The sequence below is a fragment of the Rhea pennata genome, chromosome 4 (genome assembly GCF_028389875.1).
Source record: "Rhea pennata isolate bPtePen1 chromosome 4, bPtePen1.pri, whole genome shotgun sequence".
NCBI classification, from domain to species: Eukaryota; Metazoa; Chordata; class Aves; order Rheiformes; family Rheidae; genus Rhea; species Rhea pennata.
In genome coordinates, this window is record NC_084666.1 from 32,056,108 (window position 1) to 32,076,781 (window position 20,674).

General features: G+C 41.3%; 2 protein-coding genes across 2 annotated transcripts in view; one reads left to right on the top strand and one right to left on the bottom strand.

The window, feature by feature from the left end:
* Positions 1–385: 385 nt before the first annotated feature.
* FGF20 (fibroblast growth factor 20) lies at positions 386–6,756 on the bottom strand. Its single transcript, XM_062574526.1, has 4 exons — positions 6,707–6,756; positions 4,702–5,282; positions 1,968–2,071; positions 386–631 (listed from the first exon to the last, which is right to left on the bottom strand). The coding sequence occupies exons 1-4, from the start codon at positions 6,754–6,756 to the stop codon at positions 386–388; spliced, it is 981 nt and encodes a 326-aa protein (XP_062430510.1).
* A 4,671-nt stretch (positions 6,757–11,427) lies between these two features.
* The window catches only part of MICU3 (mitochondrial calcium uptake family member 3), a 51,486-nt gene continuing 42,239 nt past the window's right edge, over positions 11,428–20,674 (top strand). Inside the window, exon 1 of the mRNA XM_062575628.1 lies at positions 11,428–11,727. Coding sequence (XP_062431612.1) covers positions 11,428–11,727 — 300 coding nt within the window. The remainder of the gene's footprint in view (positions 11,728–20,674) is intronic.

Here is a 20,674-nt window from a genome sequence, read left to right on the forward strand (position 1 = left end):
ATGTATCACTATTTTACAGTTCATTTCTTACTATTTCTTCCATCTATTCTCTGATCCAGATGCTGTAGGTAGTTTCTTTTGCTAATTTATAGACAGTAAGTAATCCAGACAAAACAGGCAGGAGTTTGGTATTTTAAGTCATACTGCAACTTCCCACTGGCTACCATACAATTCAGCAAATTTGAGCGAGGCCAGTCCACTCTGAGCTTTAAGGCTTTGTCTCCTAAATCCAAACACCAGGGAATGGAGGCTTGGCTGTCACTAAGTAGCTTCTTCAAACCCAGTATTGCAGAACTTTGCAAATTCTCCATGCTGGTACTGCCACGGACAAAGCAGTAAGATCAAACATCTCCAAGATGGGTTTTTTTCAAACTTCTGCCTTTCCTCAGCTGTATCCCAACACATCCTTGTACAGTTCTGGAACTCTTTCGGGATCCACGGGCCTGGGCAGGAAGTGTGTGAATTTCTGGTGTCTTTTAGACCTCGCCCCATCTCTGGGGGTACCATCTTTGTTAAGTGCTACGAAGTATCGCCGCCCTGAATCTCCATGTTTGTACACATTGGATGAGTAAGTGTTGTACCAGTTTTCCTCAAACTGCTCCCTGAAGATGCACTCAGAAGTTAGTTTCTCCTATAGAAAGAAACAAGGAAGAAAAATAGGAAGTCAAGCAACCAGTAACTGAATACAAACACACTTATGGAAAAAAACATGATAAAAGTAAACAAAATATTTTAGGCTTTGTGCTGCCTTCCTGTTCATTCAACTGTTAACAAATCAAACTCCAAAAGAGTATGTAGACATCAAATGGAGTTTGGAAGGCTAATTTATCCTTTACTCATTTGAAAACTAGACCCCTTCATACACAGTTTTGGATTTAAACACCAGTTAGATGACTCCCTCTAGGAAGGCATTTCCCATTAACTAAAATTCACTCGACCTCCAGAGAGGTCCGTCTTGGGGTTTCCACCCCTTCTGGAAACGAGATTTGATAGAGGGACTCAGGCACAATGTAATAGATGAAGAACATACTGGAAAGCGTTCTTTGTGGTACACTTCTCGCATTTTAAACAGGACTGATCTCAACAAAAGGTATGTGATTACTGCTTTCCTTCTGTGGGGAAAATACTGCTATGACACAAAGAAAAGCTATCATCACCTCAGTATAAGCTATATGGTACCAGCAGGTCACTATTTCTTATTCAACCAGAACACCAAACACCATGAAAGCCTTTAATACTAATACTTTTAGGCCAAAAGTTATTCATTAGGATCAGATAACTAATGAGTACAAGCTTATTGTCATTTTTAGACACAAACATTCCAGTGTTTGGTCCAACAGGTACTGCCAGTACTCCTGCCCTATTCAGATTTTGCAAATAACAGTGGAACAAAACTGTGACATAGTATTGGCCTTTTTTTCCCCCTTAACATCTGAAAGTATGCTTTTACATTAAAAAACTGGTACCTGGAAGTATCACCTGGTGATTTCTAAAGGTGCATTATTAGGCTAAACGAAAAGTAAGTCAAGATATTGTATTAATTGTTGTTTATTAGTTCCATAGCTATCCTTTTAACTTTTTTGCACATGCATTAAGTATTTTAAAAGATAGAATATGCACCGACCATGATAGTTCTTAGGGTTAATACTTACAAAGAAAATTATATACCAGGCAACTTAAAGACTTTTTAAATAGCTAGTTTAAATAGCTATTTTTGTCTTAATTTAGGGTACCGTCTATATTTCTTTTCAGTTATCTTTATCTAAGACAGAAAATTTTCCCATCAAATATTTAGCATCCAAGTCAATACCATGTGCTTTGAGAATTCAGTGTACTTTTCAACAGGAAAAGATGATTGTGTTTTGAAAGCCAAGACCACCTAAGCTAGCTGCCTAAGGTGTTTGCTTAGTGCCAGTAAGGGAATCAAAACCTAAACAAGTACGAATTGATCCAAAGGTAGTACTTACAGATCCATAGAGTTCTCCCTTCTCATTCATTCCAAGGTAAAGGCCACTGTCCACTCCTCTAATGCTGACCAGTCCCACCGCCACACTGATGAATTCTAGGATACCTGAACATACACCCAAAGGAAAAAAAAATAAAAGAGATGGCTTTAATTCAACTTGTGACCAAAAAAATAAAAAATATCAAAAATATAGTTGAATGCAAGTGGAAAACCACATTTATTACAACAAACACATTTATTATAATAACTATGGCCTATATTTTCTGCAGTTTCAAATATTGAATGGAAATGTATAGAGTTTCCACAGGAAAGCAGTCAGAGAAGCCACATCTTGGAAAAATGCTACATTCTTTAAAGAAATCTTTTTTATTTTGAATAAGAAAGGATTCCATTCACCACCAAGGCTAAAGCCTTCAGTACTACAGAACTGTAATCTATAATGACTTTACACTATTTGCTGAACTTCCTACTCAAATACTGGAAGATAGGTTTGAATAACCCAAAAATATATTTCACCTTCTCTATAGCATTATCTTAAAAAAATATTTCCATTATTAGATCATTTGAATAGAAATCAAAGTACAGATTGGAATTTTATGAAACAGAATCTATCCACAGGAAAAATAAATAAATAAATAAATAAAAAGTATTTGCCAGACATCTTATCTAGCATATGGGCCCACACCTCTTGACACAACCTGCTATAATCAGTGCAGGCTTTTCATGTGCATGAATTATGCTGCTTATTTTCTAATGTTTGAATTATAGCACTCTTTATACTATATTGGTCCAAAACATAATATATATTAATATAAAGTAATCAGGAGCATGGGGCATTTATTTGAAGCCTGCAATTTGGAAAGTGTATGAACAGCATATTTAACCAACTGATCTGCACAGATAACATTACACATGAAATATGAAAAAAAGGGAATGTGTGAACTGGCTTTTTGAAAGTTAACAACATAAACAGAGCCTCCAAAAGCAGTTGTACCTAAGGTCTTGCTGTGCATCAACAAACCTGCACAACACTTTAAAAAAAAAAATGGATCTTAGGAAAATGTTTAAATAGTGTGTTTGAGTTCGACAATGTCTTTTTTGTCTATTTTCTGTATTTGTGACTACTGTTTTTCATTCAGGACCATTTTTCACTCTAAGACAGATGGACTGTCTGGACTTTACAATAATTTAAAATGTTTTGAATTTTAATTACGCTTTGGCATGTCTCTTATTTATATTACCAAGCAGCAAAGGAAATAAATCCTTTAGAAAGAGTAAGCATTCAAAATCCTACTGCATGTAAATCATCATAGGTTTTCCAGTTCCTAAAGCACAAAATCCCATAAAAAGAGGTGGAGGAATTTTGTCTTTCGGGTATCATTTTCAAAGCCACCCTTTCTCAAAACTATAAAAAGCAGGTGATTCAACCCACAAAGCAACCACATCAGACAAACTGTCAAAGAATAGTGGTAGAATAAAGAAAGAACATTTCTAAAAAGCCCAATGAATGTTTGATCTGAGGCTAATTTTTTTCTTTTTAAGTAGATTTATTTCATGTTTACATGCTGTAGGAAATCTTCCTTCTGAGAAGAACTTTCTGTTTGACTACTGCTCTTTTACTTCTGAAAACATCCATGTGTTATAAAAGCAGTTAAGAGCCATTCCAGCAGATTGTTTTGACTATGGGAAAGATGATAGGAAACCCTTTAATCACCTTTTTATGACTACTAAATCAACGCACACGCAAATTCACGTGTAGTTGACAACAGCAGGTTGGTTCAGATGGTCAGTTCCTACACCCGTTATTTAGGATTTACTCTCATATCGCAGTAAACATTTACATTCTTGGATTGCCCTCTCCTCCTTTTGGTTTATTGACCACAAGTACCATGAAGCATTTTCAGTACTTGAGCAGAAGAGGCATTTCAGGCCTCCCTGCTTCAACTTTCTGCTCTGCAAAACAGAGCGGTCTGATGCAGAGGGAAGGGTCGCAGTGACTGAGTCCATAACCCGTATTAATTTATAAAGGCACAGGACACTGCGATGCAGCTAGTCTATTCAAAGCAGTGTGACTGCCGCTATCTTTCCCCTTCCCCGCGAAGCCCGCAGGCATGCGCCTGCACTCACACACACCTGGCACGGGTTGAGCTGGGCACACACAGGGTTTCATGGCTGGCACAGGACAGCAGCGCCTCTTGCACCCTCGCTCTGACACATCTCTGAGCCGGAGGGCTCAGCCCAGCCGCTCACCCACCTGCCCCAGCACGCTGGCATCGCACCTCCTTTGTGGGGGCATGTGTGAACACGCTCACACACATGCGCAAATGTATGCACGCACACATGCACACACCTGCACACATGCATGTGTGCATGTGCGCACATGTGAACACATGAACACAAATATGCATGTGCATGCATATGTGCACCCATGTGCACATATATGCACATATATGCACATGCACGCACAGATGTGCATATGTGCACATGCATGCACGCGTGCATGCACATGCACAGGTGTGCACGCACACACACACATGTATGCACACACTCGTGCACACGTACACACACATGTACAGATGCGCACACACGTGCACGCATATGCACGCACACATAATACAGGTGTGCATGCACGCACACGTATACACACATGTGCGCGCACACACACATGCAGGTGCACGCACACGGGCACATACCTCCCCCCCGGCCCGGAGAGACGCGGCGCGGCCGCTGCCTACCGAAGAGGCTGTGGTCCTGGCGGGTGCCGCGCACGCTGCCGTCGGGCAGGATCTGCAGGTGGAAGCCGGTGCGGCAGTAGAGCTGCCGCCGCCGCAGGATGCCCTGCAAGTGCGCCAGCTCCGCCGCCGCCGCCGCGCCGCCGCCGCGGGCCGCCCGCTCCGCCGCCGCCCGGCGCTCGCCCAGCAGCGGCGGGCGCTCGCCGGCGGGCGGCAGCAGGAAGTGGGCGCCCACGGGCTGCCCCAGGCCGTCCAGGCCGCCCAGGAAGCCCCCCACCTCGGCCAGCGGAGCCATGGGGGCGCGGGGCGAGCGGGCGCGGCGGCGGGCAGCGCCTGCCGGGCTGGGCATGTGGGGGGCGCGGCGGCGCCCCGCGCGTGGGGAGCCGGCGGGGCCGCGCCGAGCCGAGCCGCGCCGAGCCGAGCCGAGCCGCGCCAAGGGAAGCCGGGCGGCGGGGTGGTGTTTACACGCCCCGCGCGTGTATATATGCATACGGCGGTCCCCCTGACATATGCTAATGCGGCCCTCCGCGGGGAGGCTGCGTTTGAAATTGTAAACCGCGCTCCCCCTCTCCTCGCACCTTCCTCTGATCCGGGAGGACGGCGGGGAGGGAGCTGCTGGCGCTGCGCGCCCGCCCGCCCGCGCACGCACACGCGGGGCCGGGGCCGGGGCCGGGGCCGGGGGGCGGCAGCCCCCCTGCGCGGCGCTGCGCGGCCGCGGCGGGCGGGCAGCGGCGGGGCACGAGGTGGACACAGGTGCAGGGAGAGGCGGGAGGGAAGAGGGAGGAAGGGCGTTACCTGAGGGTTAGACCTGCCCAGACACACATGAAAGGAAGAAAGAAAGAAAGGGGAAAAAAAAAAAAGATCTGACAGCTTTACTCCGTGTTTCTAAAACGCTAATAAAATGTACACGCATTACCCTTTTATCGCCTCGGCTACAAGGAGGGGATTTTTTATTAAAGAAATTGGCATAGTCAGGGAGGTGCTTTCCCCTCTGCAAATTCTCCCTGGTGCTTAATTTATCGCTAGCATGAAGTGAAGCTGATCTATAGCGCCCGGGTATCGACAGAGCGCCTCAAAGACATCAAGGGCAGGTCGGTGCTCTGGGTAGATACTCCCAAAACAGGCAGAGATGAAGAAAGGAAGAGGGGGAGAGATGGCTCGCCTAATTCATCTTCTCCAGGGCTTTGCGTTGGGCCCCTTGCCAAACCTGTGGGCAAGTAAATCCACAATAACATTACCTACTGAAAGTACTGTGCTGCCTTTCTACAGCGCTTTGAATCAATTTAGGTCTTTGCTATCCTGTTCTAGCTGAGCATATGTATCGTTTTCAGCCCAAGGAGATAATGGTTCAGGGATGCAAATTTGTTCCTGGAGCAAATGCTCATTATTAACAATGATAAAACAATGTAAAACAATGGTATATTAAAATTAAGATCTTGACTTTTACCTTGCTTTTTTTTTTTTTTGAACATATAATGAATTTTGGAGACCCATCTTAGTGTTTAAGAAATGCTATGCATTTCCTTGCTAATGTTAAAACAAGGTATTATGGCATAAAACTCCAAGATCTCCCATAGTTAATTCTTTCAAAAGTTTGAGAGCATTGCCTGGCAGTTTAAGGTTTCATTTAAACAAAAAAGTTGTAGAGAATCATGAAAGATTAGTTCTTCAGTCTTGCTCCATGGTCTTTTCAGTCACAGCCTAAATCTGGGAGATCAAATGGATTTGACTGCTTAGCTTTATTTGCTATGGAGAGTATAGGGCTAATTAATTGGCAGGTGCTTTAAAGCAGGTAATGCTACACCTTTTCATCATTGCAGTCCTAAGTACTGCCCCTGTGTGCACCTGAATTATAAAAAGGCTGCTTTAAAGCAAGTGATTTACTGTGGAGGGATTTAACACAGAAAAAAACTAATGCTAAATACAATGATCAGATAAATCACCTCAGAGGAGAGCACAGGCAGACCTGCTCTGAAGGCAGTTACAGAAAGATGTTATATTATTTTACCTTTCAGATAACAGGAGCCTGTCATGTGGTGGGACCCAAAAATCCACCATAATCGAGATTTCAAAGCACATCTGTGTAAACATTATCACATCAGTGTAAAACATCAACCAATGAGCTTTCTCTTTGAACCAAATAGACTTAATTGCAGTGCTAAATCAAAGAAATAGATCAAAGTTGAATAAACTATATGGCACCGATTTCTAAAGTAGCCTGTACGCTGATTACTCGTATATACCTAAAACGTTTGAAACACGCATCAAGTATTTTTATTGACATGAATGGTAGCTCAAGATCAAGCCATAATTAGTCCCTCGCAGCTGCTACATCGCAGGACACGCAGGGCACAGCTATGAACACAGCAGGTAAATTCTTCTGAGCCAAGAGGTGCCCTGTTTGGGAGGAGGTTCCCGGAGCCCAGCGGTACTCCCTGAGCCCCGCAAACAGGAGAGGCCTCTTCTGCTTAGTGGCACCACTGTCTCCAGGTGAAAAAAAGTTTTTTTTTTTTTTTTTTTTTTTTTTTTTTTAAATATCCTCAGCCAGCACATAGTGGAAGATCCTTATGGCTAACTAACTCTTTCCTGTTACAATGGAGTCATTTCAAGTAGAGTGGACCGCATAACGTTGATCTTCTCCGACGGAGTCTTTAATGTCTGGGCACTAAACCGGTTATGCTATTTTATAAAGTGCCAGAAAAGAAACAAAAAGATAAGAATTTTTTTGATGTTTGCACGAGTCATGTGACAGGAAAAGATAACACTAAAGGGTTTTTTTGCACCTTCTGAGACTATATCATGGGAAGTTAAATAATTTTGAAGAGTGTTTTTACAAGATTACGTTATTCAACTTAAAGTATACAGTACAATCTAATCGACTTTACGTATACTTCCTAGAGACAGCACTTTCAATGTCATTGAACAAATACATATGTGGTCCAGTTTTTATTTCCACTACAAGTAGTTAGGGCTTCCGTAGACAATATAATTACTGTTCATTTCCTCAGAATTGCATATTGTCGTAGGCAGTACCTCCACCAAGGGAATGAAGAAAGCAGTGGGCTGAAAACTTTGACAAATATGCTATATGCCTATGTATTACACCAAACTGCTTTCTATCTGTATGTACATAATATACAGTACATGTATTACCTCTATTTATATGTATGTGTGCATATATATAAATGTGTGTGTGTGTGTGAATGTAAAAACAGCTTGATTAGAAAAAGATGTAAGCTGTAAAACTTTATGTCCTGCAGTTTATTGTGCCTTCATTAATTTTAGAACTCTCTTACAACAGTGTTGTGCCAGCCATAAAATTTTAATGATATAATAAAATATCAGCTAAGACAATGAATGGGGGGGCATGAATATATGGGAAAGGAAACACTACGTGGAACAAAATCCATTGAGTGGATATATAAAGGAATATATGCAGCTGGAGATACCTGTATAATATGGTCATTTCCAGATTATTCCTGTATTTGGACAAGAAAACATGGTCGGCTGCTTTCAGCGAGACTAGCAGAACATGAGGAGCTACAGTGGGAGTCTTTCAGGGCATTGCTAAGTAAAATAGAGGTCTCTGATTGTATGGGATTTACTAAGAAGAAAATAATAGAATAAACTTCAAATTTCAATAATTCTATACGTGAAGATGTACAAATCAGGTCATAATCTGATGAGGTGCATAAGCAAAACTTCCCTAGCACTAGAATAGGGAGATGCTAGGAAAATAAATGTACATATGCACATATACCTTTGAGTTTGTTAGCTGTCTTTGAAACATGGACAGCCATTGGGTTCTGTTGGGCCCTTGGGCACAATTCTGATCCCTCCACACTATTCTATAACTGATAATTCCGTATAAACACACATTTTAAATCACAAGCCCCATATATGGAAATTTATCTTCTTAGGTCACATCAATGTTTGACATATAGTAAGGGACTGGATTTTAGGATTACACTGTAGAAGAAGCAGTGGGTCAAAAACAGAGTCACAACAGAACATCTGTAACAGTGCACTAGCTAATTAAATGCGTAGGATCCTTCAACAGATAAAGGAAGGAATATTTAGTAGAAATAGGTCTCTGGCAGTATCACTGCACAGATTCATCTGCAGACATGCCCACACATCAAAAAGAATATTAGAACATACTGAATGTTTAAAGGAGAGGTAGAAGAATGATTCAATGTTCAGAAAAACAGCAGAAGATGAGACTAAAACACTTGGCCTATTGAGCCCATTAAAAAACATGAAGAAGTGATTTGATCACTAATTGCAAGTGCCTATTTGGGGAGGTAATTCCTTTCATTCATAGGCTCTAATTTAACAGCAAGATCCAGTGAAGATAAAATTTGACTGGAAACTATGAATATTTTTAACAGAGCAACTGCTTACTGAGGTAACATAACTGGTAGATATAGTATTAAATAAAGGCTCTGCATTTCCTTCTAAAAGGTATAACCACAACCATTTTAAAAGCAGTACCTACAAATATTTTAAGCAATTTTTTTGATTTTTCATCAAAACCTTTCAGCCAGACTAAAATATTTTTCTTCTTCAACAAAAGAAGTTACAGCTTCTGGAATTTTTGTGAAAATTTTTATTTTGTCAAATTGTCAACTAAGATAATGCCAAACCCAAAGGTGAGCCTCCTTCTATAGTAGCTTGAGTCAGCAGTAACCCCACCCTGTTCAAATATATGAAAGAGGAGAAAAGCCTATGAAATTTAATCCCATAGTCATAACTGGCAGGCAAACTTGGATAATATATAATGTGTCTAGGTAGAGAGCTTTAAAATACTATCCATTAGTTTGTATGCATCTCTTACTGTACAATTTGGTGAATGTTATAATTATTTTGTGCTTTATTCAAAAAGATTCAGTGATATAAGATTTATCTGCTAAGTATACACTAGGAGAAGAAATCCAGGCAGCCAAGAAGATTGTGCCAATACAGAGAAAAAGAGAAAACTGAGGCATGAGGAACCACAGAATGGAGAATATCAACAAAGACACGTGGAATGTGGAATAGATACAGAATTAATGTTAACCTGAAACCAAGTATTTCACTTCAGACTAGCAGCCAACATGGGAATAGTTTGATCTCAGAATATCAGATTGGGGAGGAGGAGAACGGAGGGATTCTAAGTGAGAATATTGGAATTAAACATTTCTACATTAAAGGGATTTAGAACTTCTTCTTCTGAACTGGTATAGTTCCACATACGTATGCATGTATGCATATATGTATATATATGTTTAACGATTTATATACCTATAGTATAAAAACTCAGGAGGGAAAAACACTGAAAATTTCCAACAGAAAGAAAGTTCTATTTTTCAGGCATCTTCATTATTTATCTGATTTATTTCTTTAATTGAAGACAGAAATTCACCTTCAAGATGCATGGTTTTCATTCCATGTTTCTGTGAACAGACATAAATAATACCTGTGTAAATGGCATGGAATAGAGAAGCTGGACAGTGAGCGCACATTCACATCCAGTTACATACACTAAGAGTGGATCTTTTCCGTATATATCCACATGTACTAGAATGTCTTATCTGATAGCTTTTATGTCAGTTCGCTAACTGGGTCACTGAAGAAAACTTGAATAAAAATTGATTTTTTTAAATTAGATGGTCTCTGAATCTGAGGACATAAAGTGTGTGGCCAGCTTACAATCTTTGACCTACTGCATGAATAAACCACACTTGTGTTCCTACCCAACACCTCGCCAGAGAAGACTTAAGTAGTTACAGATGTGTGTTGGGTTTTCCGAAGTGAACAAAAGATTAGCCTAAAGGTGTTATTGAAAAGTCATTAAATTGTGGGTAAAGATGCCAATCTCAGGGCAGCGATGTGAACAAGAGAGATAACTCATGGTTTGTGTCTACAGCTTAAGTGACTCATCAGTCATTCAGCAGGCTGACTTCGGCACACTACCTTGCCCTGCATTTTTTTTTAATTACACAGGAAAACCAGACTACTTAGGAACTACTCTGTTGGTGAACCGCATCTCCTATCAGGCAGGTGGATCTGAAAAGGTCCAAGAACCACGCTCAGCAAGTTTCCAAACTGAATGTTTAGACCTCTAAACCCTTATTTTTGTAACCACATGGAAAAGCTCGAGTTTCAGTCATTCTGAGAATTCAAAATTATGTTGTCTTGACACCTAAAGGCTTCAGCGCTGCATCTCTCAGCCTAGAGGCAAAATTCAGACGAGGGGCCAAGCCCTTCGCTTCATGAACATACCTTATCCTAACGCCCTGGGCCTTAAAAACTGACAAAATTACAGTTTTATTGGTTTGTATCGCACGAGGGCGAAGAAGCTAAAGGAATTACGTGACGGATGAAGTTGCCTTGGGGCATTTTAAAACCGGGAAGAAACCGGCGGCTCCGCCCATCACCCCCGAACGGCCTTTGCAAGCGCCTCTCGGGGCCCTGGGAGCACGGGCCGCCACAGCGTTCCCTCAGCACAGCGCGGCGGCACCCAAACGTTCCTCAGGAACGGGAAAGGCGGCAGTGAGAGTGCCGGAGCTGGTTAAAACGCCCTTTTACTTCACGAAACGCGTTAGCGCGGCCACCCCGCCCTTGCCGCACCGCGCCCGAGCCAGGCCCCGCCCCTCCCTCCTCGCCTCTCGCGAGGTTTGCGGCGGGCCGCGTTGCGGGGTGGGGGCGGCGCCGTGCGCCTGTCACCGGCGCGGAGCGGCGGCGGCCATGGCCGCCCTGCGCGCGCTGCTGCGGTGGCGCCGCCGCCTGGGCCCCGCCGCGCGCCCCGTGCCCAGCGCGCCGCCGGCGCGGCGGTTGTGGGGCGGCGGCGAGGCGGCGGCGCGGCGGGGGCGGCGGGAGCTGGGCTGCGCGGCGGCGGCGGCGGCAGCGGCGCTCGGCGCTTACGCGGGCTACCGGCTCTGCGAGCGGCGGCGGCGGCGGGAGCCCCCCCGAGAACAGGCCGCCGCCGAGCCGGGCCGCGCCCGCGCGCGGCTCCCCATCCCCGTGGCGGCCGCTGCCAAGGAGCCGGTAGGCTGGGGCCGGGCTCGGCGGGGGGAGGCCGGCGGCGGCGCCGCGCCCCGCGGAACCGCCGCCGCCGCGCCCCGCGGAACCGCCGCCGCCGCGCAGGGCTCCCCGCGGCGCCGGGCGGGCGAGGCGGCTCCGCGGGGCGCTGTGCGGCGCGGGGGCGCCGGGGTTGGCCCGCCCGAAACGCGGCTGGTGCGCGTCTCCCCCGGCTTCCCGCTCGTCTCTCGGTTATATTCAGAGCAGTTACCTTCCTGATATACGATAAATATATATATATATATATATATAGTGTGTGGAGCACAACAGGGTCATGCAGAGCTTCGTAAGAACGCATAACGTTACGCTTGGTACTGATAAGCTGCACTTACCGTGAGCTAGTTCCCCAATACGTGAGTTAACTAACCACGTGTAAGGCAAAACAGCTGACCTATCTCCCGTGATCACTGGATATTTCATTTTCAGAGCTGGTAACTCTTGCACGGTGCCGTGTTTAGCATATGGTAATTATGTTTTGTTTTTCATAGAAGTATTAGTTACAAAACCTGCAGGACTAGGCAGTACATTTTTGCAGGTAGGGTCCTTAGCTGCCAATATGAATGCTGTTAGCTGTTATGCCTTGAATCATTAGCCAAAAGGCACGTTCTGTAGGCAGCATCATTTGTGAAGGGAAGTTGAGCCAGATATTTTTGATTACTCATGTGCTTGTCGTCTTGAGCATGTTATTATGGCACAGAGGACCTAAGACAAAAATCTCACTATTCTAGTTACCCATTTGGTCTTTTCAGGCTGCTTTTGAGGAAAAAGGTGGCTGCTGCATCTCTGAAAAGTCAGTAAATTCAGTGCAACTTGTAATTATGTATTTCTGCACACACAGCTAGAAAAACATTGAGGTTGCAAACTCTAAAGTTAAGATGTCAGAATCTAGATTATGTTTAAAATCCTTAAGACTATACATCTTGTGTACATTCAAAATAAGGAGGTCTTAGGAAATTTAAAAAAAATGTATCAAGATGATTGGACAGTGTCTCATGAGCAAGCAGTTTTTCAGTATCTTCTTATTCCATATGATTAAAAACAATTTTTTGGATTGAAAATGTTATTCATATCTCACTCTGAACAGAGATTTTTTTTCTTTTTTATGGTGCTTGTTACTGTAGCATTCGAAAAATATTAATATCCTTATTTCTATGTTCCTGTGTGGAAAGAGGCTGTAATTAACTTAGTTTTGAGTTTGGATAACAAAAAAATTTGAAATTCAAACGTGTGCACTCTGTGTGGCCAAACTAAGATGTGTAGAGACTGACATCTCAGAATACTTAGCTTTACGTTGCAACTCTTGCTTAGGAACTGATGGTCTCATTGAATTCACATTGCAGATCTGAGTGCTCAGCATTCCTGAAAATATCCTTACAAGCCACACATACAAAAATGAGGATCAAATAGCTGTGGGTTTTTTGTTTTGAATTTGTGGATTCCTGTACTTTGTTGTCGACTACAGTGCTCCTGAAGGACTTGTGTGGCAGTAGAGACTACAGGTTGACCACAGGTAGAAGATGACAATGGGATTCAGGTGGTGAACTACCAAGAAAAGGCTCCTTTGGTCATGAGCTCCATCTGTGACTTGTACACTACTTAGGATTTCCTTCTAAACATACCGTGACTTAAGGGCTTCTTTTGGGGACTATTAGTTGAAATGATTTGCCCAGTGAACTCTAGTGGAGACAGGGGTGTAGCCCCTTTCCCATTCACCATGCACTCTTCACCTGTAGCAGTAGATTGAGGGACAGTTTGTATAGACACCACTTTTTTCATTACCAGTTTCTAAATACACCCCCAGAGGGGTCATCTACGGGAAGAAAAATGTACAGACTTCATGTTTAAGTTGCATAGAATGGACATGAAATATTGTGTAATGGTATTGTATTTTAATGTCCTCTACTAGAAAGCTGAATTTATGTTGCCCAAGGGTCTTAATTTAATTTCTACTCTTAAGTACTGAGCTTAGCAATTTTAATAGAACTTCCTACTTCAAAAGCTATTACATTTTTTAACTATCATGAGAAGTCATGTAAGTGTCAGTGGTATTAGGATCTACTGCAGAGTATGTGTACGTGGAATAATTGCTGGAGAATGATAACCTGCTGTTTCTGTATAAATGAATTTGATGGAAGTGAGATGCATATTCTGCCAGGAGGTTTTCAGTTATATCATATACTGATCAACAGAGAAAGATGAGGCTTGAGTATCTTGGGATCTTTTCCAGCTTTTGGAAGGTCAAGGAGAAGTCAAAGACATTTTTATTTCTGATCCACCAAGTGTGACACTATCTTCTGAGTCTTTCCAAATTTTTCTTTCCTCTTCTCCTATTTCCCCCATTCCCTATTTCATTTGCAGTCTTAACCTGCTTTCTCTTCTTCCAAGGCAAATCATCCAAACATTTTTGTTTTCTCTTCCTTCCAGCCAATCTAGACTTTTCTGCCTTATCCCAGTGTTTCTATTTGCTTACCTATTCCTAATCTTTCTTCTAGCAGACTGCTTTTCCCAGGTTTACTTGGATCCTTTGGAGCAAGAGGCAGATGGTGTCTCTGCTCTCAGTCTTGGTACCTGGTGCTATAGATCTATAGCAGCTGGTAGAAGCACTTAAAGTGAATGTCTTCTGCCTCATCCCTGGGACTCTGACCTGTGATGACCATATAGCAAATGGAAATTTTTGAGGACTTAGCTGACAGAATGGGTTCCTTTGGATGAAGTTTCATAGACTAGTAACCTATTTACTTCTTAACAGAACCACTAAAAAGCTCTTGGTGCTAAAGTGGCTGCTCCCTGTGAAACTTGGAAATCTTTTTCTCAAAGAACAGAATTGCTAGAGATTCTTAACAAATTTCAAATAGTTTTAATATGGGCAAAAGAATGTCCATCTCTTCCCGTAGTTCTTGGGTTCAAGACAAACAAAATCTGGTCTGAAACATTAATTGATGATGAATAATTTGATTTTTAACAGTTAACTAGTTTGGGGTCTCACAGCAGATATTCAAAGTGATGAAAAGCATTCAAGATAGCTGTAGCTGCCTCTTCCATATGTACTCTTTAATTCTAAGACACTTGTCTTCCTACTCCTTCTTGGTTGACTTTTTGTCAGAATTGTTTCATCTAGACAGCTCCAGCAGACAGTAAAAAGTGTGTGGGGGGGGAGTTTTTTGTTTTTTTTTTTTTTTTCGTTTGTTTTAGAGTTTGTTTCTAAGAGTGACTGTCTTCTTGTGGGTCACTTGCTTCCAGATAATGTTCATACGGTCTGTGAAGGTATCCAGGAGTCATACTGGACCCAACTAGTATTTCTACAGGTTACTTCTCTTCAGATTCTATCACCAAATCCAAATAGTGCTCGTCAGTGGTGATGGAATACTTAAGAATACAAATATTTAATATTTACCTTGATAATTGGTTGCTTTCTTTTACTGATGGCATCTAGTATTTTACTGGTGCCTTAATATTTTGTGTAATAAACCAATAAACTTCAAAAGTGTTTCTAGATTCTAGGCCTAAAGCTGAAGATTACTCAGATGTTGATAGGAGACATTCACATTCCTGGCCAGTTCAGAGGTGAGGTATATCATTTCAAAATAATTGAAAAAAATGTTTTGAGTCTCCTAGAGCAAAGGGGTGTCTGAATGGTGTACCGATCTTTCTTCCTACTTTATGAAATTCATACCATAAAAAACTTGATGAGTAGCATAATTGTGAATTCATGTACAAGTAAACATGAAGCTGCTCTGCTAGAAGGCAAGTAAGCTCTGATGTATGTCACCAACACAGGGTTAGTGACCTAGCAAACTTTTTGAGCAAGTAAATCTCATGTGGTCAGTGTAAAAAATACTTGACGAAATATTTTATCACTTGAGGTAGGGGGCAAGATCTGCTACAAAAGCAGCAGGCTAGGCCTAAGCTCCCTACAGGATTCCCTTTTCCCGTATGCTTTTCTGTGAATAGTTCTAGTCCTGAGGACCTGGGGGTTGTATATGATTACATGGAACAAAATCTTGGCTGCCATAGTAAAGCAACTGTTTTGCTATTGCATTTGTTACCAGTACCCGCAAAGCCTTTAATTCCCAGTTCACTTTCACATACCACTTTGACACCAAAGTCAAATTCTGCCCTCAGACCTGCAGGTTTTGTATGTGAAGGTTTTGGTGTTGAGATCTTCTGACAGAAAGCTCCTTTTAAGTCTAGGAGATGCTGATGCGGAACAGGAAACTCTTAGAGCTGTTATTTGATGTGGAGTAGATTCTCTGTACTGGCAACGGAGGACATAATTGACCCAAGAAGGGCCCAGAGCCTGAAGGTTTTATGCAACATACTACTAATGAAGTATTTTACCTTGCCTCAACAGCTCTGTGTCGTATTTGTAGCAATGTTAGAAGACTATGCCATATCAGTAATGCAGCATCAAAATTCCTCAAGAGAATTAATGTTTGTCCTTAGTTCCTTTTTTTTCACGTTCCTTTCTTCCAAGCTTCCACTGTCATCTCTTGCAGTTTATGGAGTTTCTGTTAAAAATACCATTAATGACATATTTAGTGCTGCAAAGAGATCTTTTCTAGAATTATATTCTTGTTTTAATATATTAGTGAATGCAATGTCTCTATTTCCATTCCTTTTAACTTAATATCCTTGGGGAATAGTTTCCTTCAGAGGTGATTTAGGAATTAAAAGGGGGAAAGCGGAAGGGAGGAGGAGACGGTAATTATCATCAAGTTTCTTGAAGGCATGTTTATTTCCAGAAGGAAGCTGCATACTTTGGATGTTTCTAGAGTTTTATTCTAGGATCTCAGCAGTACTGTCAAACTGCCTCTTTGTGAAAATACTGAAAAGGTCAAGTTTATTTGTAGCTGCACATTTCTAAGTGGATTACATCATATATTTCCAGCTCTGTGAAATGAAGATGTTAACTCCAAAAAGTAAGGCGAGCTCCCCTAGGGAGTAGGCTCTTCTGCCTACTTAAAGAGGATACTGGTGTAAAGGGATCATTTGTACAAGGATCGTTCATAGCTAACCTTTTTACTCAAGTATTATTGTACCTTTCATGTAACAGGTCAGTTGCCAAATGTAGGAAAGTGGTTAGCACTTTGGCTGGTAATATCTGAAAGTCCACAGTCGTCATCCTGAGAAGGATGCTGCTTGCCAACCAACTGTAGTGACAGCAAAGGTGATATGCAGCTGAAGGGAAAGGAATGTTTACCTTCCAGCAGTCACTCTGTGTTCTTCAAGATACTGGAAGAAGATGACACATGTCTGTGGCTAACAGATCCAGCTACTGATATATTTTAGTCTTCCTCGCAGTGAAGCATATGGACTGGTATAGCATAATGTACATACTGACTGAAGCTTCTTGAAGAACTGCTAGAGGTTAAGTAACTTCCATGTGAAACCAATGTAAGAAAGACCATTGGAGAATATTGTAGAGTAATATTTATTTTGGAGGATTTCTAGAATAGCTGTAATTATAGGTAAATGTTTTTACCCTGAATTTACCAGATTTCCGGTAAGGGAATGGTATTTGAACAAGGCCCCTTTTACAGCATTTAAAATATGTTTCAGCCCCCTATGCTTGTAAATATTTTAATAAAATAATCTCCTTATCTCAGTAAAGAGAGATCTACTAACAGAGTTGTTGGCTGTGCTACATCTGGGTAGTCTGCTGGAAATGTAACTTCACTAAGCATCAAAACAGTTTTGTCTGCGTTGGGATTTTCCCACACTGGGAACTTGACGTTTAACCTTTTGGCCACCCAACATGAAGACAAAATTGTGCTACTTTTATCTACATGGGAGCATATTAAATAAGCCTGAAGTCAAATATAAACGAAGGAAGTAAGGAACAGCATTGCTTTGAAAACCTTTTTATTTTAATAATTTTCACAGATTCTCATTGATGCAAGACAGATTACTTTGCAAGGAAAAATTCAAAGAAACTCACTTTCTTAAAGATTAAACTGCTGTAACATAACATACCTTTGACTGCAAGCAAAAGGTACTTTTAGCAATAAATGTTGGCTTATTTAGCCAAAATAGTCTTACCTCTGTATCAGCTGGAAAAAGTAAAAGAACACTGATTTGAATTGGAACACTGTAAAGTTTTGTTTTATGTGATACTGTTGGAGGTTAATGCCTCATATACACTTGCACACACAATGCATTTTTACCTATTTATTTTATAAAATATTTTGTGTTATTTGTAGATATTCTTACAGGCTGAAATTTGCAGTATTGTTCTGGCTTTTCACAATTGATTCTGTCTGGTTACTTCTGAAGAGCTTTATCAGCTTGTAGGCTTCAGTTTTCCAACTTTTCAAACAGCAAATCCTGCATATGGCATTTCAGTTTATCTCCATGGGAAAACTAGATCTTTTACCACAGAGTAAAATTTCTGAATTACTGACCTATTGTAATATGAGACTAATACTTGACAAGGAACGTTTCTTTTGTGTTTTTTAACAGGAAGGATAATGATGTCATTTCCCACTGTGCACCTTGTTTCCATTGAACCTGATCCATAGCGTTACTACTTACTGGTATTTTTAAATAGTTTTAGAGGACATAATTACTGCATGCTCTTCGCTTATGTTAAGTCATCTTAAGGCAATGCAGCATTACTGCATGGATTTAACTACAGATTAGTTTGTTATATCAAATTCAGCCAAACCATATCTCTGAGGCAAAACTGCTAGTAAGACAAATACAAGACCAGAAATGCTTCAAGGAAGTTGGGTGGCACATTGAAATCCTTTGGTCAGAAAGAACACTTGACTTTCAGGGTTCTGAGTTATCTCTGCAGTTTGACACGGTGTGCTAGGGATGAAGCCCAAACAGGAATGAGTTTTAAACAGTAGTTTTGCTTGGTAGAAAGCATAAACTTGCTTCCCTCAAGTTTTCTGTGAAGTAAGGGAGAAAATAATTCATAAATGAATTAGGAAGGATGTTATTTATCATGAAGTTACAAACTCGGAAGTGTTTTATATGTGTTTTAGCTGTGAGCTGTTTGATGGCCACATTACATTTGTCAAAGAAAAATCACTGTGACATTTGGAATTTAGCCAACTATAGGGCAAAAAATCCAAGCTGTGTAAGAGAGGACAGTGTTGTTACACAGCGGGGCTGTCTGTGTAAAAGAAGTGCTACAAGGAATGCTTTCAGTTGATTGACTTAAAAATGTCACCTGTCTGTAATAAAGATGCAGCTCTAGACTGCCTTCTGTAAATGAAGTACTTCTAGAAAGTGATTTTGAGGAATTACATTAAGTCCTTAAAATACATTACGTTAGTTAGAAAGAACTATCATCATTATAATTTTGTTTGCATGTAATAACTTTGAAACTTTGTAGGCCTTTTTCCAGATCTTTTAGGCTCTTCATAAAGTTTCCTGCCACGTTACTATTTGGTCTTCAATTGAATTTTTATTTTCCATGTTTTGATAAACTGACATAAGAATGCTCTTGCTTCTGGAAAATATTTCCTTCTAAATGTTTCATTTGCATGGTGGTGGTTTATGTACAAGTGCTGAATTCGTCTAATCTATTTTGAAATTGTTTTAAAATATCCTGACTATGTGAGAATTAGGTAAGAGTATATGCACATGTATTTCTGTGTTACGGAGTTCTAAGAACAGCAAGAAAATAGGCCAAGATCTGTTTGTTTTTCTTGTCAGCTGAAATAAAGCAAGCTCACAAGAGCCACGTGTTTTCTGTTTTTGGTTTTGGAGAAGGTAGATGGAAGCCAAGTCTGTACATAACGACACCCTAAAATGGCACCGTGGGGTCAGTTCCCCCGCGACGCCTCTGCAGGTGCACGGTGAGGTGTCAGGGAAATGCAGAGCAGCGCGGGAGCAGAGGCTGAGAGAGGAAGGGGTAGGGGGATAGTAACTGTGAGCTGTTTGATGGCCACATTACAAGCTTAGATTTTTGTGGGAACACAGAAACGATAATAAAATCTCTATGAATGATGAACCTAAGACTTACCACTTTTGTTTCTTTACTTGTGAAGTTGAAAGGATGGGAATTACAGATATCAGCTAGATTTGTGGTTTTAGCTGTAGGGCTATATTTTTTTCCCTAAAAGTTCTGTTAACCCTGTAAGTAGATCAGTATACGTATGCAGATGATACTAACCTGCTACTCATAAATTTCCCACAATACTGCTTTTGGAAGATTCGTGACATTCGGCTTGAGGGAAATGGCCACAGCCAGTTTTTAAAAGGCAGAGAGCTATAACGTGATACAAGAGCATTGTAATTAGTAGACAGGATTGCCAACAGGATTAGTAAGCAGAAGTATAAAAAAACTCCCCTCTTTTGTTTGTCAGAGAGATGTACTTTCATGAAAGTTTTTGAAGATTGCTGATAATTACTGAGAGATTTAGTCTGGGTAAGCTCGTAAAACTTCAAATAGAAATCAGAATCTTAGTGAATCCTACTCACTACTCCATCAGCACTGCTTTCCCTGAGGTATTCACCACCTACTTTCTCTGTGCGTTGATGCGTCTGTTAGATTTGATACTAGTACTGCTACAGTGGTTGCTGCACTTGAGCGTGAGTGCAAACTAAATCAAAGGGGAGCAGGTTATGGAGCCCCTAAAATTCTCCTAGCTGCCTCTGTGTATTATCATCTGCTAATATTGGGGAGAAATAAAAATATTTCATAATTACATACTAGGAAGAATTCCTTAAATGAGTGCACGAAGTGGTATGGGTTGAGGTCATGTTTTAGAATATATTGTTTTTTTAATATATTAGTTAATTCCTAATAATTAAAGATGTTATGAAAGAGAGTTACTGTATGTTTCATGAATTGATAAGCAGTAGTAGAAGGAGGAAAACTTTGGACAAGAAATTTGGACTAGAAGTAATATTATTCCCAAAAGGCAGTTATATTTCCCCATTTATATGTGTATATGTGGAG